We start from the raw sequence: 25160 nt of genomic DNA, 5'->3' as shown, positions 1-25160 counted from the left end.
ATTTCTATTCCCAATGGAATAGAAGCTTTTAGAAAAGGAAGGGTCTGGGTAAGCAGGTACTCAAAAACTGTCTCATATTTGCTTTAAGGGCAAACTGAGGAAAATTGAAAGCCACCATAGAAATGCAAGCAATTACAGTGTTCACTGTCAGATAAAACACTATTATATAGAACCAATAAAATAATTAGTTGATTTAAGATCATCTTTAGCATTGGCTTATGTTGTGACAATATTTTAGGGGCACCTGGGCGGCTCAGTCAGTTAAGTTTCCAACTTCGGCTCAGGTCATGATTTCACAGTTCATGGGTTTGAGCCTCATGTTGGGCTCTACACGGACAGCTCAGAGCCTGGAGCCTCCTTCAGATTCTGTGTCTCCCTCTCTCTCTGCTCCTCCCCATCTATGCTCTGTCTCCATCACTCAAAAATAAAATAAACATTAACTTTTTTTAAATTTTGATTTCTCTTGCTTTGTCTTACTTAATCCATTGCCTAGACTCCTAACACCTTAAACTCTTGCCCCTGCCCCAGACTTCTCTCCCTTGAGCTGTAAGCAGTCTTCAAAATGTATTGTTAACTTTTCCTTTCTTAAGTAATGGAAGATTGCCTATCATTTTGCTTCTAAAAAAATTGCCTAATATTTTCTTTTGTTAGGAAATAAACCACGTTGTCTTATGGAAACCTATGAGCTTATATTTTTTATGTATAACAAAGAAAAAAACCCCAAAATCCAAGATACATATTTTAAATTATTATGAAAAAAATAATACATGCATGAGTTAAAAAATTCAAACAAATGAGTGGAAAAATGAAAGATAAAAATGCAGCCATTGTCCACAGAGCAGTTCTACTTCCTAGAGTACTTTGTTGACCAGGACCCAAGTAGCAAATACATTTTACACAAAGACACATACACACACACAATGCTGAGAAAAGTTTCATCAATTTTACTTACCCTTACTAGTGTAATGCAACTTAATATTTCCTTTTTTCTTCTTCTTTTTCTAATGTAGGTTGTAACTCACTAAAGTGATTTCACTCCCACAATTTGAAAAGCAGTGCCCTAAAGGTAGCTATATCAAACTGTTGTTAGTATTTGATAGTTGTCTCCATAATTGAAAACAATAAATACATACTGCCACTTTTTGGTTTAGCTCCTGACATTTTTTTCATTGATTCCACACTGATAATTAACAATAAGAATTTAGCTACATTATATTACTCCTCATTTTTATTCCTTTGTCTCCTCTTTAGAATTTTTATTAAGTTCTACTTGTTACTTTATTGCTTTAAAGAATATACTCAAACCTCTATTTCTTGATCCACCCATTTGAGAAAGTGTCTCTTGACACTCTTCTATTATGTAAGATTAATATATTTTACATCCTTTCACTTCCCTCCACTTACTAACTTCCATTACTTCTATCACTACTTTTACATTGTCAGTATTTATATTTACTTTGTTAGAATAATCAAGTATTTCACATTTTATCTTAAAGTTAATTTGAAAAATGAAGAGTTTCTTTTTTAGCATTACAATTTTATTTTTTTAAATTTTTTTTTTCAACATTTTTTTTATTTATTTTTGGGATAGAGAGAGACAGAGCATGAACGGGGGAGGGGCAGAGAGAGAGGGAGACACAGAATTTGAAACAGGCTCCAGGCTCCGAGCCATCAGCCCAGAGCCCGACGCAGGGCTCGAACTCACGGACCGCGAGATCGTGACCTGGCTGAAGCCGGACGCTTAACCGACTGCGCCACCCAGGCGCCCCTTTTTTAGCATTACAATTTTAAAAACCTTATTCACTGCTGAATCAACTAGTATGAATAAAAAGGGAATCAGAAACCATGTTACTAAATCTACACTTATTGAAGGAGAATGTTCTAAAGCTAATGTTGAATGGATTCTCTTTTTTAATGTGTCCACTGATTGCTCATAATAATGTCATATTTTGGGGACCTTGGCTTACACAATTTTTTGCCTTTACTAAAGATTCCAGTTGTCTTTCTTTGGTGTTGATGACAGGAGAAGCAAATGTCACCCTATCATTAAGATTATTAATGTTTTTAATCATACTATTTCATAAAATTAATCTACTTTTTTTTCTTAAAGACATTCTTCTGAGAGAACTTTCTGTTCTATTATTGATTGCACTGAAGCCCAAAAATTTGTGCTCCTGAAATATCCTATTACTAAGTTCCTGTGTTTCTGCCTTGAGTCCTCTTTTCATTTTGCTGGGACATTTCCTTAGGCATTTCTTTTTTCCCTGAAAAGATGCATAGGGGCCCCTCCCCCTATCCCCTACCAAAAAGTGAAAGGTCTCTAATTTGTCCTTCTTCTTGAATGTTTGTTTTGTTTATAGAATTCTAAGTTCAGAATAATTTTCTTTTTTTTTTTTTTTTAATTTTTTTTTTTTCAACGTTTATTTATTTTTGGGACAGAGAGAGACAGAGCATGAACGGGGGAGGGGCAGAGAGAGAGGGAGACACAGAATCGGAAACAGGCTCCAGGCTCTGAGCCATCAGCCCAGAGCCTGACGCGGGGCTCGAACTCACAGACCGCGAGATCGTGACCTGGCTGAAGTTGGACGCTCAACCGACTGCGCCACCCAGGCGCCCCCAGAATAATTTTCTCTCAAAAGTTTGAAGGTATTGTCTACTGTCTTTTAAAAAGCAGTCTTGCTAGGGCCACCTGGGTGGCTTAAGTGGGTTAAGGGTCCAACACTTGATTCTGGCTCAGGTCATGATCCCAGGGTTGTGAGACTGACCCCTTCACACTGAGCATGAAGCCTGCTTAGGATTCTCTCTCTCTCTCTCTCTCTCTCTCTCTCTCTTTCTCTCTCTCTCTCTTTCTCTCTCTCTCTCTCTCTCTCTCCCCCTTTCCCTCTGCTCCCTCCCCTGCTCGTGCTCTCTCTCTAAACAACTGTTGCTGAAAAGATAAATGGCAAAACTTCAGTCTACTTCAATCTCTCTATCACTTTACCACTCTTGTAAAGGTAATTGACAATCTCTACTCAGCTGACTCTCTTTTCTGTCCTCAGTTTAACAGAGCTCTTAGTATGGACCTTTTCTGATACTCTCATCTCTGGACTTGACACCACACACTATCCTGGTTTTCTTGAATAACTGACTCCTCTTGCACATTCTCCTTCACATGTTTTTCCTTTTTCTATATGACCTCTAAGTGCCAGAGTTTCTGTATCCTCTGTTTTATTCTCTATGCCTTCTCCCTACATGATATTATCCATTCTCATGGCTTTAAAAACTATCTGCTGACAATTCCTAAATTTATATCAGTAGGCTAGTCTTCCTTTCTGAGCTCCAGATTCACATCTTTAAATATCTACTTAAAATGTCTCTTGTATGTCTCCCAGGCATTTCAAACTTAACATGACCAAAATGGCTCTCTCTAAATCTAGATCTCCCTCAGCCTTTACCACCTCAATAAATGGTCCTGTGTAAACTGTGCTCCTTGACCCTTCCTGTTCCTTTACTCCTTATGACTCCTCCCACCTCAATGAATCCGTCACAAATTCCTGTTACTTCCACCTTCAAAATATATCTCCAAACTCTTTTAAAAATGTAAATTAGACCGTGTCAATTCCCTGCTTTAAATGAGTGAACTGCTTTTCATTGCATTTAGGATAAATCCAAAACCTATACAGCCAGCTCTACACATCTGATTCCTTCCTACTTCTCCAAACTCATTTCCTGTCTCTTGCCATTTTCTACTCCCTATTTCCTCACTCCAGCCTCCTGTTATCTCCTAGAATACACAATGTTCCTTCTATCTCAGAGTTGCCATACTTGCTGTACTAGCTGGCATACATTCTTCACAGGTCTTTATGTGGTTGATTTTTTTATCCTTCAGATTTTAGCTTAAATGCTCAGGGCTTCCATGTTAACCCACACATGGATTCTATGTAAACTAGGAAAAGGCATAGTGTAGTTTGGAATTCAGCCCCCAGAGTCAGTAGTCTTACTGCTCTCTCTCAGAGAGGTTTTTCTTGACCACCTTACCATATTGATGCTGTTATTCTCAATTTCATTCATAGCTTTTCATTCAGTCTGCAATTATTTATTATTTTATTTATTTGTTTCCAGTCTATCACTCCCACTTAGTAAATTTCCCTGTTAAGTTCACTATTAGAAACCTACGGCCCACCAGTGTCTGGTTTTTGGTAGTGTTCAATGAACGTTTGTTGAATGAGTAAGTGAATGAAACCATGCTCTGAAAATTCTTAAGAAGGTGAAAAAGAAAATGGTGTGGGTCATCCAGTTTAGTTTTTCATGAACACATTTCATCTAAAAACTTGTTTCTCTTCACATTTTCTTTTACTATTTATTTATTTCTACCCTTTCAATTTTTCTGTTCTCTGTTCCCTGGAACCTCTTTTTGACACACCATAGGATTTGAGTGGGATTTATTCCATTGCCCTAGAGTTGCTGATATGTCAAGCTGAGTACCAAGAGGTGTTAAGTATCTCTCATTTTAAAGAGAAAGGCTCAGCAGTTAGAGCTTTGCTACTTCCAACCAGTACCCTAATCACCCTTCCCCATCTATCCCATGTCTATGACTAGATGATTGAGGAGGGATAGTGAAAAAAGAAACTGTCAGCCTTGTTGTAGGCAAGAGGGCAGCATCTTTTTCAAGGGGAGCAGGGGAGTGTGTTTCCTACTTTCTAAACCAAGTGAGGTATGAAGACTGGAAATTACTTCTCGAAAGAAGGGGACACCAACACCAACCTCAACTGTTGGGTGTTTTTTAAGGAGAGGGAAGAGTGAAAATGCAGACATACTTCCCTCTCCACCACAGGTTCCTGGAGCAACAGGTAAAGCCTGAGACAAAATGATTGGGGAATGGGGAGATGAGATTTAAATGGGATATGAAATTGGAACTGAAATACTAGAGACCTGAAAGCTGAAAGTAAGCAGTGTTGTCAAGAGGCAGGAAAGGGCAATTTGACAGGTTATGACTGAAGAAAGTGTTTAAGAAAAAAGAAAAGTTTTATGTTTGTGACACTAATTTCAACAGTTTAATAGAATGAACATGGGTGGATGCTGAAATTTCCAGATTGATACACGACATATCATAATTTTTCTCATATTTCCTTTTTGTCTCTTTGCCCTATGATCCAAGAATTCCTTGAAGTTTACCTTTCATTCCTTCTGTCAAATCATTTAATCGCAGTAATCACATTTTTAATTCCCAAGCGTTATCTCTTGTACTCTGTTGTTTTTCTATAGCTTATTTTATTATAGTTTTTTTAATTCTCTGAATCAATCTTCATGTCTTTCATATTTAGGTTTGTTTTATCACTGTCCCTATCTTTCGTGCAGTTGGTTTTCTTCAAATATTTAGTAATTCTTGATTTTCCGTATTCATGAATGAGGGACTAGGTTGATGAATATTGGTGCTGGAATATGGGTTTTCTTTGTTGTTAGGTTGATCTATGCTTTAAACATGACTTTTATTTTTATTGTACAAATACCTATTCATAGTAGAATAGTACATAACATAATTTTAAAAAGAAAGAAAAGAAAATTCACCCATGGTCTTACCACCCAGACATAACCATTAACATTTTGGTGTATTTTTATCTAGTCTTAGATAACAAGCAAACTTTTTTTTTTTCTACAAAAGTTTGTAAAAACTGGCCTAATATATATATTTTTTAGCCTGGTTGTTTTTCCTCACTTAGAATATAAAGAATATCTTCCCATGCAATATATATACTACCAAATGTAGTTATCATAATTTAACTATTCCCCTGTTAGTGGCATGAGTTGTATCTTCATTTTTATCATTAAAGCAATGCAAGAAATATCCTTGGAAACTTGAAAGTATTTAATGTATCTTTAAAACAATATGTTTTAAATTATGTTTAAAATATATTTTAAACTCAAAACCTATCTTATTCCACTTAAAGAATCTCAGGGGTGCCTGGGTGGTTCAGTTGGTTGAGCGTCTGGGCTCTTGATTTTGGCTCAGGTCATGATCCCAAGGTCATGGGACTGAGCTCCACACTGGGGCTCGTGCTAAGCATGGAGCCTGCTTAAGATTTTCTCTCTCTCTCCTTCTACCCGTCTCTCCCACTTGTGCTTTCTTTCTCCCTAAAATAAATTTTTAAAATGAAAGAAAAAAATTTAAGGAATCTCAAAAGCTCTATCTGAAAAGCAGATCTATAAGTTTGGGGATATTGATTAAACCAGGAAAGTGATTAGAAGAAATCTCTTCCGGGGCACCTGGGTGGCTCAGTCAGTTAAGCATCTGACTTCAGCTCAGGTCATGATCTCACAGTTCGTAGATTGAAGCCCTAAATCAAGCTCTGTGCTGACTGCTCAGAGCCTGGAGCCTGCTTCAGATTCCGTGTCTTCCTCTCTTTCTGCCCCTCCCCGACTAATGTTCTGTCTCTCTGTCTCTCAAAAATAAATAAACATTAAAAAAAATTTTTTTTAAAAAAAGAAATCTCTTCCTCAGAAGGGTTTGGAGAATACAGTTTAGAGGTGAGAAATGAGTGGGCTGAAAAATAAAATCCCAGTGTGCATATATTAAAGGCAGTTGTGGGGTAAACAAAGAGTAAATGAGTGTGGTTTGATTTTTCTTTGACTCTACATTAATGGGTCTATCAGTCATCTGTACCGTGTAACAATATACAGTATTGCATTTGGCTCAGCTGGGCTACTGATTCTTCTATGGTCCTATCTCAGTCACTTACGTGACCAGTCTGCCTCATTACCAATTTCACCAGTTGCTGCTGGTTGGTCTAGGGGGCCTAAACTGGCAAAATTCTACTACAACTGGAAAAATTCTACTACATGTGACCTGCCACTTTCCAGTAGGTTAGAACTGGCTTCTTCATACAGTGGTCTCAGGGCAGTATTCCAAAGGGGAGACTAAAAGTTGAAAAGCTTCTTGGGGCTAAGGCTTGGATGTCACACAATATTACTTCAGCTTCATTCTATTGGTCAAAACAAATCACTGGACCAACCCAGACTCAAGTCGTGTTGGGAGGAAAAGACTCCAAATAGGAGTCTTAATGGGAGGAGTGACAAAGTCATATGGTAAAGGAGTGGGACAGAGGATGGCCATATTTGCCAACACTCTATCATAACAAAATTTGTTTTTTTATGTTTATTTTTTATTTATTTTGAAAGAAACTGAGGGAGGGGCAGAGAGAGAGAGAGAGAGAGGGAGAGAGAGGATCCCAAGCACACTCCACACTGTTAGTGCGGAGCCCAATGCAGAGCTAGATCTCATGAACCATGCATGATCACGACCTGAGATGAAATCAAGAGTTGGACGCTGAACTAACTGAGTCATGCAGGTACTCCAAAACAGAATTTGTTTGAAATGCTCCCTTTAGTGTTCTAAAAGTAAATTTATAAGTTGACCGTTTGCCATCCAAAACATGATTCCTAAGGAAATAATGGGAGTTCATTCATAAATATTTCACTTGATAATTCATTCAACAAATTTCTTTTGAGTACCAAGCACTGTGATATGCTCTGGAGATACAAGACAGATAAGCTTCTTGCTCACAAAGAGCTTACGATCTATGGAGGGAATATAGATATTTAACATGTAATAACAATCAAGTAATAATAACTTGAGATTAATGTTATGGCAAGGCAAGACAAGAAATCATTAATTGAAATCATTACCATCACTCATACTCTGTGCCAGCACTGAGTGAAATGATCTTTATAAGTCTGTAAGAGGCAAGACAGGTTATTAGTTGTTATTCTCATTTTTAAATGATAAAACTAAGTATCATAGAGCTAACCAAGTAATTTATCCAAGCTTTTCAGGTTCTAAGTGGCAGTACTCAAGATAAAAACAGACTATTTTCCAAAATCTGTTTTTTTCCAATATACACTTCTGCCTCCCTAGAAACCAGTATGTTATGGTACTGACATATGAGTACCTGAAATGGAAAAAATACCAATAAATTAAAATAAACAAACAAAAACTTTAAATGATGGTACATATTTTGTATGGACTCTTCTGCAGGGACTTCAGCGTGTACAGCTTTAGGGTTGATCATGTAATGTGTAAGACACTTAATCTAGTACACCTACCTAAACAACAAGCAATTCTGCTTATTTCCTAAATCTCTCTGGACCCCAGGCTGTTATCATTTGGGTGTACCAGGTTGAGAAAAAGCCTTTTTAAAAATAATACCTGAAGGGGTTCTTTAATATGACTATCTAAAAACAACAAAAAGGATTAGATGAGAATGACTAAACTGAATTACCACTATAGAATGAACTATACTATATCCAGCTTACTAAGCAATGAACTTAATCAGGAACATATACATCTTGGCCTCAAATTATTTTTTTACAAATAAATATACAGACATATGTAATATATACAAATGCACACACACACATATATATGTGCATATATATATATATATATATATATATATATATGCATACACACACACACACTTTCAGCTAATTTTAACATTGTTTTATTCCTCATTAGGAAACTGGTAGAATTCTCAAGCTAACATGGCTTTAAAAAAGTTTTGGTCTATCTGGATCCTCATTTATTTACTTATTTTAATGTTTTACTCATTTTTGAGAGAGAGACAGAGACAGAACATGAGCAGAGGAGGGGCAGAGAGAGAGGGAGACACAGAATCCAAAGCAGGCTCCAGACTCTGAGCTGTCAGCACAGAGCCAGACACAGGGCTCAGACTCAGGAACCGTGAGATCATGACCTGAGCTGAAGCCAGGTGCTTAACTGACTGAGCCACCCAGGTGCCCTGGGATCCTTATTTTCTTTCATTATCCTGGTACTCCATTTGTGGCTTTATCTGGTCTCCATCCCATGCTGATCTGTGTTAGAAAGGTATCAAACAGCTTACAGTTTCTGAATCTATCTGTGATGCTCCAAATCCAGACAGTAGTCTCCAATAAATTTATTTATATTATTCCAATAATCTCAGTTTTGTTACTGTACAAATCCACACAAAGCCAGGACTTCAGTGGGTTTACAAACCTCTAATGTTTTCTATGTAAAACTCTGGCTGAAAGTCACTGATATTTGAGAATGGCCTGTCTCTCCCAGCACTGGTCTGTGCTCCAAATTCTCATTTTCTTGGTGTGCTGCCCAGAAGTGGTGGGAGAGATAATATAGACCAGAATTTTCTAATTCAATGCTTTGAATGCCTTACAGCTGTGAAGCATGACATTGAGCCTTTAAGGCCTGGGGTAGGCAGTTGGGACCCCCAGGGATGGTTGCCTCCAGCTGCTAGCAGCCTTTATCAGTGGGTGGCTCAAGAGGAACAGAGTCTCTACAGGTGGAGTAGATGATGAAAAACATTCAGTAGTTCCACTGGCCACTTAAAGGGAATAGCAGCTCAGCAGCTGGCTGCTGAAGTAGATGTCCAGATGGCAGAATACCTCCTTGGCTGTGTTCAGCACATAGCAGCCAGCACTGAGCTCCTGGATGGTGCAACTTTGGTGGCTCTGAAACTCTGACTTCACAGACATCAGGTGCTTCTGGCTGTTTGCAGCTGATATACCCTTTTAATGGCATCCAAACTAGTTTTTGTCTTACTGATCCAACAACGTGTGTTTTACAAATTAAATCTTCATCATTCTCCATAAATATTTACTAGAAAAAAGTCTAGTTGAATTAAAAATCCATTTGCCTTATCACATTAAATTTCATCATTGTGTTTATCAATAAAAAGAGTTGTTAGATTCCTTGAATATGATTTCAACCATTACACATTTTTTAATGGCTTCTAAAGAATGGTTTATAAGTTTTTTAAATCTGTGCAACATTCCTCATGAATGGTGACTGTATTCATTTCCTATGGCTGCTGAAACAAGTGAGCATAAACTGGATGCTTTATAACATATATATACTTATTCTCTTATAGTTCTGGAAGTCTGGAATCTGAAATGGGTTTCTCTGGGCTAACATCAAGGTATCAGCAAGGCCAAACTACTTCTGGAGGCTCTAGGGGGAAATCATTTCCTTGCTTTTCCCAGCTTCTGCAGGCTGTCTTCATTGCTTAGCTCATGGCCTTGAATCACGTTGCCTTTTCTCCCCTGCCTCTATCATCATCACATCACTTTTTTCTTCCCTGTCTTCAAATCTCCCTCTGCCTGCATCTTATTATTTTTTTATTATACTTATTTTATTTTTTTATGTGATCTCTACCCCCAATGTGGGGCTCAAATTCATCAGCTTGATCCTGAGATCAAGTCACATGCTCTACAGCCAGGCACCCCCTTCTGCTTACATTTTATAAGGATACTAGTGATTACATTTAGGGCCCAACCAAATAATCCAGGATAAGCTCTTGATCTGAAAATCATGAATGCAGTCACACTATTGAAATCCCTGTTACCATACAGGGTTACATTCACAGGTCCCAGGAATTAAAAACTGGTTATCTTTGAGGGCCATTATTCAGTCTACTATAGTAACTGTCAAGAATGCGAAGAGATTATAATTTGAAAGTCTTGATCAGAAACTATGTGTAGCTTTTTCAAGAATAAAACGTGATTCAAAAGGTTATGTTCACACAGACAAGTTCAATTATCTCATTCAAAAATTTGAAAAGATTTTTGCTCAGAGTTTTATACAAGTTCAGTATCTAATAATGCCCCTATTACTTTGCATTTATTTTTATTCTCATGTTTTTATTATTTAAAAAGCAATTAACTTATCACCAAGTCCAATATAGATCCCCACACACTCTAGGTTATCCCAGGATGCCACGCAAATATTATCATTTTCTTTCTGTGCTGTGATGCAGAAAAGGTTGGGAAATATAGCTCTACAAAGTTCAGGAAACTAATACAATGGAGAAAACAAGGCCAGGGTTTTAAGTGAACAAAGTCTGTATTTGTAATAATAGGAAGTCAAACACATAATGCCTAAAATCTAGAAAATAAAAACAACAACAACAACAAAAGCAATATAAACACTTAGAAATAACTATCAGGTATAGAATTGTCAGAACAATTATAGAACTGTCAGAAAGAAAAAATGGTTGCCTCTGGGGTGCAATGTTGGAGTAAGGAGAGATAGCTAGCTATCTGTTGCTACTCATTATGGACATTTTGGTACTAGATTTTTTTTTAAAGATGTGCATCATTATTGGATTTTTTTTAAGTTCAATTAAAAATGGTACCAGAACTTAACATTAATATACCACATTTTTTCTGTGGTCTTTCTCTAACTATGACATTCCTCCTTTCCAGTATAGAGAGGGAAAAACACTGTTACTTTTTATTCCCTAATCATATTACCCATTTAATGACATATAATTACCCAATTATTTAGGCCTCATCCAAAGAACAGTCCTGAGGATCTTCTCTGTAATACTTAGAATGGTGGGTGTGAAATGCTTAAAATAAATTCCTAGAGACTAAGTTAGGGAACAGAAGTTCTTTATCCTTTCCTTCCCAGTGGTGGCACTGGCAGGAAATTTAATAAGCTAGACCAGAGGCAGAGATGTTTGGAAAACCATCAAAAGACATTTGATGGGATGCACAACAGGGAATCTTTAATATGGCTGAAAGAAATATGGAGGAAAAAATAGGATTAAACTAAATAGTTTTCTATTTCACAGCTCTTCTCCATGAGGATTTCAAAGTCAGTAAGTAGTCTCATCATCTATACATATATCACTACAGAAAAGCAAGAATGTTTATCTTATGAGTTTAGAAGAGATGTGTTATTTCTTAGGGAGTCTTTATATATTTTCAAATCATGATTACATAATGATCTATGTTTATTAAAAACCCTGAGAGAACACAGCATGTTTTTTTAATGGTTATTCCTAGGCTACTCATTAAAGGAAATGACTCCTCTGCTTCTATCATCAAGGTGGAATCTGGAGATACAGTTTGGCACATGAGTGAAATACAAAAACTTCACGGGCATCACCATTTCTCAGCAACACTCTCCTTTGGGCAACACGCAGAAAAGGAGAAACAGGAGACACATACTAAGGACTTGCCCTCTATGCAACTTTCAAAGGTGAACTTAGAGGGGAATTATTGATAAATGTGAACAAGATAATGCATGTTGCAGTTCAACTGCATTCTTCTGAGCCTAATGACTTTTAAAACTACTTAGAAGATTTATCAACTCTTATCAATCTTAGATAATTATCTGTAATGTGAGACAACTCTTTTTTTTTTTTTTAAAGGATCTTAGTTATTTGAAATCATTGCTACTTTTGGGATGTAAAAGTTAAATAACCTTCAAATTTAATTTAAAAATCATACTATGAACAAATGGAAGGATATGTCATAATTTAAATTCACCACTTGTTTCAGCAAACTTCCTGATTCATTAACAACAGGGTGTTGGCAACAGGAAAGAATGAAGTCTTTCTCTTCCTCAAGTAATTGGAAACACTATTCATTTTTTAGACTACTCATTCATTAGTAGTTTGTCTCACAGATATTATTTGATATCTTTTTCTAGTTAACCCTGTTTGGTTACCTTTCAACTCAAGTGAAATGCCCTATTGTTAGATCTAGTCAGTAACTGGCAATTTCTGGCCAACAGTAGCCCCCTTTTTCCTTTTTTTATGTGGGTGGCCAAGAATTTAGATAGGTACAGATGGGAGCCAATATTGAATGTGGGCAACAGTCTAGTGTATAATTGCTGCCTGGTTTCTTGGCTAAACACTTTGGGCATGACACAGAAATTTTTATGTCTCTGACATGTTCTCCAAAACTGCTCTGCTTTATTGTATTGTGTTTAGGGGATAGATGTAGGATAGACAAGAAAAAAATAAAAGACCACACACATTGCTGATCTGTACACTTATTTCATACTTTAGCAATTTCTAAACCACCTCTTATTGGATAATGCTCATGTTGGGAGTTAGCAAAGCTTACTGTAAAGTCATCAAGACATTGCATTTGCTGCTATTTTTCTTATATTCTGGCCCAAGTTCACATTCTAGGTAGACAAACTAAAAATTAAAAATTCCTTACCTCTAAGTACAAATTAAATTTTAAAATCTTATTTACTTGTGGCACTAAACTGGTCATTCAGTATACGCTTACTGAGTACTTGCTATTACCAGACATTTGCCAAGAACTAAATCTAAAAAGGCATCTAATTCTAACTTACCCCTAAATACACACTCTTCATCCTCCTTTAGGTCCCCCAAAGTTTCTGCAAAGGTTTAATCTGTAAATCTATCTATCCATGTTACAGATATCCAACGATAGATGTACCAACATCATGTACCTTGAAGGGAAGTTCACAGTAGTGTATTATGAGAAAAAGGATTAAATACATACATACACACACACACATAAACACACACACACACACACACCAGAGAAAGTGATTTTTCAGGTACTAAAATGCATAAATATACAGAGAGATAGGCAATTGCCTTCTAAGAAGACTTGAAGCTGCTCCGTGGCCATGATCTTTCTCCCCATCCCCACGTGATCTGCCAAGTGAGGTTGTTTCTAGTGGCTCTGAAGAAGTGGGAGGCTCTTTTACAAAATGTTTGGGGGCTCAAAACTTAAATTTAAATGACTCTCTAAAGAAATTCCATTTTACAGGGCACTATTTGTAAATAATATATGGGAATATAGCTACTAGAGTACTACTTCTCTAAGAGTCAGACTTTGGGTGGTTGTGAACTTAACTGCTGAAGACAGGTAGTTACTTTTTGGAGATCTCTTGAGGCAGCAAATGTACAATATCCTTCGGTATGATGTCTGAATATTTAATTATTCATAAATCAAGATGTCACTCTTAGGTATTACCAAATGCTCTTGCTGCAATTAAAACTCATTTTCTCTTCCTTAACCTTCTGTAAAGGTAGAAAATAACTGATCATCTTTCTTACAATATATCTTGTATAATTAAAGACTCTTCATTGCCCTTTATCTTTTGCAGGCTAAGCAAACCTATGGGGCCCAAATGTTTTGGTGGCATCTTATTTTGGTGTTAACACTGATTGATTAATACTCTTATTTACTGCTGCTATAATTTCTCTACCTCACACAAAGAATGTGGAGATTCTGATTAAGATCCTGTCTCCAAATGCCATTATTAAAATGTAGATACCTGGGTTTTAGACACTTCTTTGGTTTTTATTTGGGAAAATTACTTTTATAGCTGAGAGGTCAATCTTTTTGGATTTCACATAATAAATATATCACCAAGGATTGTTGCTGTCTAGCATGACAAATTAATCACTGGCCTTTTCTCTGTTACCTGTCTAATAACATTTCCATACGAATATGTGGCACTAAAAAAATTTGTTTACAGGTGAATCATTAAAAAATTCTTACTTTACCTTGGTTGATTAGGGTTGTCCAAAGCCTCAAACTCTTCTAGAATTACTTGGTTTATTGCAGGCCTCTAAGAGAGTGCTGACAATTCATCTGTCCTGACATAGTTTGACTGAGTCACAAAGTGAAGTCTGAGATACACCCACTGAGTTTTACAGGTGTTGGCAAATATCAGGTGTGATTTAGCGGGCGCTGGGCTGGCCCTCTCGCAGTTCACACGCCACTGCCAAGGTTCTTGCAACATCCTCTTTCCTTGTGGACTTCAAGAATAGTAAAGGTAAGCATCTCGAGGGGTAACAAGCCATTGCCACTTTGGTCATTAAAGTAAATGTCTATCACAGCATAACTCTCTACAGGAATAGGTACTGGCCGTGCTGGTTCTGGTGGCAGAGCCTTCACCTGGCACTTTTTTCCCACACCCTAAATCCCTCCTTCTGTTGGTGGACTCCACACTTCCCACTGCTTACTCCTGAACGCACCTTCACCCTCCCCAGACCAGATGTAGGGAGGAGAGTTTGTATCTACTGAGAAAGGCTCTCTCAGGTAGTAGCCGTGGAGCGTTCTGGCTCTATCCGCTGTTTAGCTATCTTCAATCCCTCGTAAACCGGAACATTTTTATGGACTGCAAAAATAACCACTCGTGCTTCAGGTTCTCGCCCTTGCTAAAGTATCCGTAGAAGCCGGGGAGTTTTACTGGTGAAACACCCCTTGCCCCGCCGCAGCAGGTGCTGCTTTTACAAGCTGATCCCAGGGTCCTGTTTGCGCTCACCTCCCGGGGGGGGTGGGGGGGGGTGGGGGGGGAGGGGGGTGTCCCCTCAGCCTCAGACGCCCCGCCTGCTGCCACCTCCGCGCGTCTCATTGGCTAGGCCCTGCATCCGCCTCGGCTCCTGACTGGCGGTTGTTCCTGTCTGTCTGCGCGGCGGGGACATTTCCGCATTGAGGGGGGCTGCTCCAAATGGAGGGGGAGGGGAGGTGTTTGGGAGAAAGTGGGGGCTTGGGGTGTCAGAAGCCCGCAGCCTGGTGGACGCAGGGGGTCAGCAGCTGGGCTGCAACCGCTGGCGAGGAGTTCAAGTTGTGCATGTGTGAGGGAAGAGGGGGAGAGACAAGGGTGTCTCAGAGGTGACATTCTCTCAGCCTGCGAGTCTTCTTCCCGGGGCGCCATAAACGCCCCCAATTTCCCAGCTGCTAAAGGAAGAGGAGGAAGGTGGGTCTCGGTGGTGGTTTGGAGAGAGGCGGGGACGGGCTTTCCACGACCCTTTGGGCGGGTGTGCGTCCCTCAGGGATATGTGTAGAGCTCCTCTGCCCCACCCGCTGTGTTGCCCCGGAGGCCGAATTTGGGGTTCGGGGCCCTCCCGCGTTCTAGTCCCTTGGGCTCGCGGCTGCCTGCGGGTTCTCTCCTCGCGGAAGGCCCCTCAGTGTTTGCTGTGGGGGGAGGGGCGATGTGGTCTTCGGCCCCTCCCGAGAAAAAGCCACGACATGGTTTCGCCTCGCTGCTGGAAGGGGGCGAGCTGGAGGCCCCAGCCCGCCGGCGGGCGCGCGGAATTCTTACCGCCTCCTAGTCCCAGGGTGTTTATGGGCTGGTAAAAACGGTTGCGTTGCCCCTCTTTGCCGGCCTTGCCCGCCTCCCCAACCCCGCTGGGGCGCGAGCTGCTGTTGACCGGGGTTTCCTGGGGAACCGGCCGGAGGCTGGACGGCAGCGAGGGGGAGGGGATGGGGGGTGCGGCCGGCCAGTGTCTGCTGTCGTCCAACCCGGGAGGGCGTGGGGACCCGGGGGGCGGTGAAATAGCCGTTGTAGATCCTCCTCTTTCATTGATGAAATTTAAGTTCGTGTGATTTTACCTTTTCCGGGAGTCTCCAGCTGGCCCTGGTTTGTGTCAGGAGCGCAGTGTAGACAGGAGTTCTAAGTAGACTCAGTCTCACTAAGTTTCTTCTCTTTGGAAGTGGGGGAGGTTTTCCTGTTTTTTTTTTTTTTTTTTTTTTTTTTTTAAGGCAGTTTTAATAGCTTTGAATAGTCTCTTAAGTGGCTAAACATAGGAAGGGGAGAAAGAACACGTCGGTTGTTAAAGCAGGGGAGGAAGAGATACCTGCCCTATAGCGTAACTCCTCTAGAAATTAATATATACACATCACAGTATTTTAATAAATCCCTAAAATGTCGAGATATGTACAAGGTAAGACACTCTTCTTTTTGTCTCCCGGGTTGCTTTAGCCGAATTTGGGTCCTGGCAGTCGGGAGGTTGGTGGGTGGTTTGGAAGTGTAAATGTTCATTTGAGATACTGTTTGCAAAAGCCTTTTCCTTAAATTGACATTTGAGCTGCATTGAGCTGCTGGCTTGGCATTTCGGATTCGTATAATTTATACCCCTGTGCTCTGCTGGGTTTAGTTCTGCCTCCCTGAAATCAGGTTAGTAGCACTCTGGCTCTCCAGGTTAGTGTCTGTTAACTGATGATAAAACAGGATTTTGGTTGCTGATTAACCCTGTTCTCTTTTCCTGGTGGAAGTCAAGGTAAAGATGTGTGCGCGGAAGGGAAGGGGAACCGTGAGGACCGAGGGAACGGAGGTGGGTTTTGCCAGGACTGTTGGGGAAGCTTTAGTGTTCTCTGCTTCTACTCCGTTTTGTGTGTACGTGGTTGGAGTCTCAGATTCAGTTATTGCGAAACCGGGAGTAGCTCATAGAAGCTGGAGGTCATTTCAGCAGGAGAAATGACTTTGCTGCATTGCTGTTTATTTTTTCCTTCTTTGAAATTTGGAAAGATTATTAAGGTTTCCTTGAAATTTGAAAATTGCCCTTTAAATTCTCCATGCGTATTTTAAAAGGGTTAGTGAATGCCTCTGAACTAAGTGTTAATTAACATTGCTTGTATGTTTGAATGTGTGTGTGTGTTTGTGTGTAGTTTGTACACATTGACATTGGTGATACCTTAAACCTGTCGCTAGTTTTTAGCATAGGATTTGCATTCTGGTATGCAAGTAAATTCTTTTCTTGCATACTTCAGAGTTTAAAAGCTTCAGCTGTCTTGCTGAACACACAGGTAGTGAAAGTTCACAACCACTTAATGTGACTCCCAGTGGATGAGCTTTAAAAAGCAAATTGTCAGTTACGGCCATTATTTGACCCTGGGAATAAAAATGCCCTAGTAACTTTTATATCATTTTATTAACTCTTCTTTGAGTTTTGTATAATAGATTAAGAGTATTTGACTGTCTGCCTTATTTATGGAAGCAGATGAGACAGTTATGCTTGCCTTTAGCACTAAGCTCAGAAATGTCACTTGTTATTAGACTTTCAAATTTATGTATGTGGTGAGAGAGGCTGTTTATATTCTGATTGAATAAATGTCTTAGTCAAGAATGCAAAAACAGAGGTAACTTAATTTGCTGGTTTTGTAACAGCAACAGCAAAATTACCAGAAAGCTGCTTTTTGCAAGAGTATGCTAGGAAAAAGTGGACAAGTCACTTTTCTTTAAACGTTAAGAATATTACACTTCAGGTATTCCTAGTAGTTATGCTTAGAGTAGCTTGCTGGGATGGTGTGTGTTGACTGATTTCAAAGCCTTTGCTATTCATGGCTAACTATCTTCAGGAAACCCAAAATCAAGTGGCAATACCTAATTGTTGCTATGTATATTCCTTTCCCTTGTCATCTGCTTTTTATCTTGGGATACTTTTAGATTTATGGAAAGTAACACATTTGTCAAAACTAAGGAATTACCATTGGTACATCAGTGTTGACTGAAGAGTCAGGCTACTGTTCCATGATTCAACCCAACATTGCATTTAGTTGCCATCCACTTTTGGTTTAAATGGTAGTTTTCCCTTTAAATTAGCAGTTTGGCACCAGAAAATGATACCTCTCCCCCCCCCCCAAATTTAACATGATTTGTGTTCCATTCATTATTGTTTAAATTTTGTACTTTAAGTATAAACACTCTATGTGTTTAATTAACTTTGCTGCTGTTACAAATGATAAACCTAATTGGCTATTAACTCAGCTGTCTCCACAGATAAGTTTTCAAGTGTAAGGACTGGGATTTTTGTCTTTGAATTTTTTTGTACCAGATCAAATTGATCTTTGCTATATCACTTACTGATATTTCCACTCATTGACACTTAGCTCGTGACATAGGAGAGAGATAGAATTAACTGTTTTCACCTGTTGTCTCATTTAAGCTTCACAAGAGCTCCTAAGAAGTAGATTTTAATTATGACCTTACAGCTGAGGAAATTTAAGGAGCCTGTCCAAAGTTCACAACTAGTAAGCATTCAAATTACTATATAAATGTTTCTAAAACCCTTGTCATTTCCAGTACTTTTTGTTGCCTCTTACATTAAAAACCTACCCAGATGGCTTTTTTCTCTAACTAGACTGTCAGTTCCCTGTGGGCAAAGATAATATTATATCCCTATGGGAAATAGTGTCTTGAAGTGATGGATGCTCTAAAAGAATTTGTCATGGATGACATCAGAAACTCAGCATTTTCCATGTACTTTTTAGTAGGATTGTATACATTTTTTATTTTCAGTTACAGTTTTTTTTTAATAACACCACTTAGATTACATAAATGTTGTGAAAGATAGAAGGGTTTAGATTTAGGTTTGAATTCTCCTGACAGGTGATCTTAGATACATAAATTTTCTGAGGCTCAGTTTCTACTTATATAAACATTGGGTATTAATACTTTGCCACAGGGTTATTGAGAACCCGAAATGAGATGAATTATATGGAGGTCCTAGTCATAAAATAGATGGCCAGTGAGTTTTGCTTTTCTTTCTTGAAATGATGGTGGCCATTCAGATAGCATCGCCACCATAAATACAACCTTATGTCATCAACAGCAATAAATAGAGACAAAGCAGGTATCACTGTTCTTTATTTTCCTATTCTAAGTTTGGTGTTTAGGTCCCCAAGACTTGGGAGTTGATCTATTTAAAAAAAAAAAAAGTGCAGGAGTGGGAGAGGAGAAGTTCGAATTGTGATATAAATACATAGTTGATGACAGTTTTTGTTTCAGTAGAGTCAACAAAAATATTTTGAGCGTTTACATGTCTATCCCTTATAGTGGGCACTTGAAATTCAGAACATCTAGGTATTATAACTGCGTGTTGTGTACACGGGTTTTTGAATGCCTGGTCAGGACTTGGGGTTTCTATACTTGGCTTCTCCCTTCTGCCCTTCTATACTCGATCTTCTCCCAGATCGAGGCAATGTGCTTTGCAGGAAGGCTGGGCATCTCCATTCTCAAGCACTTTGACCTGTCATTAGGTAGAAATGTTCAGTTAATGAAAATGCTTAGGCAGGAGTATTTTCAGTATACACTCCTTGGCTGAAAGAAGGTTCAACTTTATTTGGCCATCTCTCAAGTCTGTGTTCCTCTGGCACTTAAGTATCTTTCTTATAGGAAGACTCTCCTGAAGATAAGCCCTAATTCCCTAGCTGTTGTGTTCTGCCCTCAGGTCACCTTCTGCCTGCCTGAAAATTACTTCCCATTTGCTGGTTTTCTCCACCCCAGGGGTTGTTGCAGGGCCCCCAGTTACTCTAAATAAATGTGAGTACTAGCGGTGTTGAGAAGGGACTCTGCATAATAGTTGGAGGTGCTAGGGGTCCTCAGCAGCTGTGACTTTTTGCCAGGTTTGTCAGTAAGTGTCATTTGGGATTTAGCTTTTTTAAAAGTTCTGAGAGTTACAGGATAATCTCTCTACATGATTTGGAATTTATAAATGGTTCAGGAACTATTGTTATCTAGCTTGCTAAGGACATGTTATGTGCTTATACTGTAATATTAAAGGAACTTTTTTGAACTGTTTTTAATAGGCCATTATCTAAATTATATAAAAATGTCCTTTAATATTCATATATTGAGGTGCTTTCTTATATTTCAGGGGAAGCCATTTTAGTATCCGTGTGTCACTTAAAAAACATTTGAGGCCTATCGACTTTCCCATTTGTTGGAATTCTCTCTTTATGACTTTATTTTTATGATTCCTGCTTGGTAGATGGCAGCTAGCCAGGGAGGATTAGCTGAGCTAATTTTAACTGGAGGGGTCTCAGATGAATATACGGATGAGATGCAGTGTGGGGCCTGGTTGTGGAGGTTGGGCCTTGGCCTGTTTCTTCTCAAATCCTCAAACTAAATTTAGCTTATTGCTGATTATTTAGAGGACTAGGATGTTTTTAGCCCAAGGGGATTGTGACATGGATTTGAGGCAGTAGTAGAGGGGACAAAGTAGTGACTAAAGACCACTCCTCATTTTTTAAAGATACGGCTTAGGATTCATTATGTTGCTAGAGAGAGGGGGGACTTAGTTACATTCAGAATCACAGTTCCAAGTGGAAAATTAAAAGAAACTCAGAATAAAGAGTTGAGCTGACGAAAACTTTGTTTTCCACCACGGACTTTGTAATCTCTGTGGTTAAATTCCCTTTGTTCTTGATAACTGGGTCTTTCTTCCAGTAAGATGGATGGTTTTAATTTGTGAAAGCCTACTGAAAAAAGAAATTGATAGGGAACGTTAGAGAAATAAGAAATATTAACTGGTACACTTCTCAGAAGTGCCATCTTAATATTCTGAAGATAAATTAAAAAGTAACTTTAAAAGGAAATTACTCTAAAATGTTAATTTTGGATAGTAGGTGTTTTCTTGTAATATTGCTTCATAGACACCCTTCTCTGTGTGTGTGATTTTTTTTTTCGTAGAAAGTTGTAATTTTATGAATTGTAGTAACTTTAAAATAATGGGAGACTTAATAATAGGATACTTAATAACATTAGTTGGCCCAATAATGAAAATGTTCCCGATAAAAGAAATAATATACTGTAGTTTTTTATTTTCCACCAAATTGTATTTGGAACTTTTATGCCTAAGTGCAGGTATTAGGAGTTCTCAGAAAGTCAGATATATCCATTTTTAAAAAGTTAATATAAACAAATATCTCAAAGTTACACTGTGGATTATCTATAAAAAACAAGTAATTAAGAGTTGACTGTACTAACTTTCCATAATGTGATTTTTCTTGATATCCAGAATTTATGCCAATGGAGAAAATCCCAGAATTATTAGAATAAAATTTGGGGGCGGAGAGCCTCTGAGGGTTTGGGATTTAGTGAATGAGGAAGTATTATGATTCACTTACCACCATTTTGATTGCTTGGAATCTCTTTAGAAGCTTGACTTTTTCTAAAGACTGGTGTCCTTTTGACACAGCCTATATTTTATAAACTATCAAATTTTGAACTTGGTGTAAATAGTGTTTGAATTGTGGACATCTTCATTTTGGGTGATTTGATGGATTGTTACAGGCAAAATGACAATTAATTAAAACCATGTGTCTTAGATCTCTAAAATTCTTCTACCAGGCATGTATCTTTCTATGCATAACTTACTGAATTCTTTGAAAGTTGGCTTGCTGAGCTATCAAAAGAAAATTAAGCTATGTGTTTAATTGGGCTTTAAGTGGGGGAAAGGGGATAATACTCCATTTGAAAGCTGTTTCCCAGTTTTCCGTTGGTGATGCAGGCATCCCCTTTAGTTTGTTGCAAAGTAATTGTTTAAGGCTTAGGTTTTTTCTCTGCCAACAGTCCCATTGTTTATTTCTCTCAGTCATTGCCAAATGAAATTGATTGTGCCCCAAACCCATTTTGACAATTAAGGGTTGTTTTTGAGAACCGTGGAGAAATTGGCTATGTTGTCTTAGTTAACTTACATGAACAAAAAAATATTTCGTTTTCCAAAATATTTCTAGATATTTGTTAATTTTTCCTGTGTAAATCAAGAGAGTTCCCTGTTTTTCTGTGATTTCACTTGTATCTTTTAAAAAATATTCATTGTATTCTTGTACATAAAATAGTCACATTATGCTTAGTCCACTTTGAAATTATTAGTCACCAAAGTAAAAAATACTATTCTAGGGGATATTTCCTTTAATAGTAGCTCCATTGCTCCTCGGCTACAAAAGCCTGCAGACAAGGTGTTTTGAGTTTGCTTTCCTCTAGTTGCTGTCCTGGCAAACGATGATGTGATGTTTCATTTATGTTTAAACCCTTCCTAGAATTTTGAAACTTCCAAAGAGTGCAGGAAAATGGAATAACACAGTCCTATGTACTGTTTTAGATTCACTTATGCCAATGATAAAATGCTTGGCCTCATAATAAAATATTTAGAGAGTGCATAAAAAACTTCGATTTTTCATTGCCCAGAAAACAAACAGTATAGAGGGAAAAGGTGAAGAGCATAAAAGGATGCTTATTCTGTTACATAATTTTAACCCCCCCAATAACCTCACGTTATAGACATAGTTGGATTTTTGCATGTTTTAATTCAGGCTTCCACCTGGAGATGACAAACCAAGTAAATGCACTGTAACCAAGAAAGGGAAGACCTTCCTCCAGGAAGGAGAAGCAGGGCTCCAGGGTTTGAATTCCAGCTTGGCAGTGCTACTGTGTCCTTAGGCAACTCAGCATCTCTGAGGCCCTGTTTCATCTCAAAGATAAGGGAATAGGACTCACTGACCTTAAAGCTTTAACAAGCTTAGAAGTTTTAACTAAATACACATCTATCAAATTACAGGACTGGCCTGCCAAATCATTTTTTGTGCTTGATGATGAGGATTGATGATGAGGATTTGATGTTGTATTTCTTTTTCCTCCACTCAGCAAATTAGTGTTCTAGGCCCCTTGACATGGCCTTCTTATATCTGTTCAACTTAATGCAAGGTGATATTATTTAACTAGTTGACACATCTCTTCTGAAAGTTCTGTTTTTTGGAAATGCTATTTTATTTTTTTCCCTTAAGATTTTTAAGAGCTACTCTTGTATGAGGGCAGAGTTAATGTCAATTATTAATGAGAAATCTGGTTTATGTGTAAATTCTAATAGTTACAAATAATTTTTTAAGTAGGTAGTGCATGATTAGCAAAAATCTTGATTAGCAAGTAGATCTGCATACTCAGTGCTAGAACAGTTCTCAGAAGACTGGTACCTTTTATTTTTTATCAAAAAGCATTTATTAAGCATCATATGTATATAGAACTGGGTCATTTAAAAATCTATGTAAATGTAAATAGTCCTATAGTTTGCAATCTGAAATAATCAACATTGACTTTAATACTAAAAGATCATGCAAAGTCAACTAATTGAGTTTTCTTATGATTGAATGACATGGGTTATATTTTTCCTACATTAAGCTAAATCTAAATATATATATTGCCCAATTTTATTTAATCTCTAAAGTTAGTGAAGGGGAGTCTAGGTGGCTCAGTCACTTAAGTGTTGGACTCTTGATTTCACCCCAGGTCATGACCTCATGATTTGTGGGATCGAGCCCTGCCTTGGGCTCTGAACTAACAGCATGGAATACAGCCTGAACAAAATAGACATGGTACATTCTTACAGAGATTATAACCTGTTGGGTAAGGTAGACATTGAATAAATTTTAAAAAGCACGATGGTATAAAGGAGAGGTAGAAGAATCTACCATGTGAGCATGTAGTGGGTAACCATGCTTAGTTTAGAAAGATTTCTAGGAGGAGATTACATTTAAACTGAACTCTGACAAATGATATATATTAGTGGTTGCTCAGGTTCACTAATATGAGAATATAAGTTTTGATCTCTATTTACACATTGCCAGGTGCCTGCGCTGTGTCAGGTGCTGAGTCAGATGTTGGGAAAAAATGTTTTTAATAACATAATATGGCTAGTGCCCTTAAAGTGTTGCAGACAGGCATCTAAGCAAAGAATCAAAATTTAAGGAGTGTTTGATATAATACAGAGGTAGGAGTGATTAAAACCTCCACATTAAAGGAATTATTGAAAGGAAGGCCTTTTTGAATATTCAGAAGCTACCACCAAGAACACAGAATGCCACCTCCAAAATAGCAGAAGCTACTCATTTGCAGAGTTTAAACCTTTGGGGGGTGGGGTTAAGTATCAGGGAGGTTTCCTGGAGGTTATGATGATTTTTATGATTTGGGAATTCATGCTGAGCCACTAATTTCTAATTTTTTCTTCCTCATTTTTGCCTACCTTCCTCTAAATATGTTGAATGACACTTGAGATGTATGTTTTGGAACAATCTTATAATAATTAGTTTGCTGTTAATTTCATGGAGCAGAAAATACCAACTTTTGTCTTAAAAAAATGAGGGACTTCTATCACATGAATTCTGAAGTAGCATGTTCCAGAGTTGGCTAATTGAGTATAGAGACTGCATCAATCTTTCCTTCCTTCTCTGCTTGCTTGCTTGCTTTTTTTAATATTTTAAGTTTTTTATTTTATTTTCTTTGAGAGAGACAGGGACAGTGCAGGTGGGGCAGGGGTAGAGAGAGGGAGAGAGAGAATCCCAATCAGGCTTTGTGCCACAAGCGCAGATCCTGATGCAAGCTGAAATCCATGAAACTGTGAGATCATGACCTGATCTGAAACCGAGAGTCGGACAGTTAGCCGACTCAGCCACCCAGGCTCCCCTCTCCTCTGCTTTCTTAAGCCTATCTTTCTCATTCTTGGGTCAGCTTCCCTTAAGGTCACTAAATGGCAGAAGAAACAGGAGGTAAGTGGTGGACACATATGTACAGGGGAGGAAAAGTTTCTATTTCTTTCCAGGTGTCTCTTTTTTCAGTGAAGAGCACCTTTCGCTTAAGTCTTTTGGCAAACTATACCCTATGGCTCACAGGTCAGAATCATATTATGTTTCATGCTTAAACCAATCTCTGGGAAGGCTTTAGACCATTCTGGGCCCCGTGCTGTCTCTGAAGCACCTGGCCTTGGGGCAGACAATAGGTGACAGAACAGCATGGGTGTGGAGAGAAGAATGATGTGTATGGCTGCTACAAATGTGTTAAGAAAAATGGAGTA

General features: G+C 38.4%; 1 protein-coding gene and 1 long non-coding RNA gene across 3 annotated transcripts in view; one reads left to right on the top strand and one right to left on the bottom strand.

The window, feature by feature from the left end:
- LOC147582483 (uncharacterized) overlaps positions 1-15247 on the bottom strand; it is a 125025-nt gene extending 109778 nt beyond the window's left edge. For both annotated transcript variants that reach the window (XR_015249180.1, XR_015249179.1), the window contains exon 1: positions 14313-15247. This is a non-coding gene — a long non-coding RNA (uncharacterized LOC147582483). The remainder of the gene's footprint in view (positions 1-14312) is intronic.
- Positions 15248-16256: 1009 nt separating this feature from the next.
- Positions 16257-25160, top strand: part of UGP2 (UDP-glucose pyrophosphorylase 2) — a 64798-nt gene continuing 55894 nt past the window's right edge. Inside the window, exon 1 of the mRNA XM_025932430.2 lies at positions 16257-16478. Coding sequence (XP_025788215.1) covers positions 16460-16478 — 19 coding nt within the window. The 5' untranslated portion in view covers positions 16257-16459. The remainder of the gene's footprint in view (positions 16479-25160) is intronic.

This window comes from Puma concolor, chromosome A3 (assembly GCF_028749965.1).
Source record: "Puma concolor isolate L17-30 chromosome A3, mPumCon1.1.hap2, whole genome shotgun sequence".
NCBI lineage: Eukaryota > Metazoa > Chordata > Mammalia > Carnivora > Felidae > Puma > Puma concolor.
The sequence above is the reverse complement of the archived record's forward strand: the minus strand, read 5'-3'. Positions and strand labels throughout refer to the sequence as shown.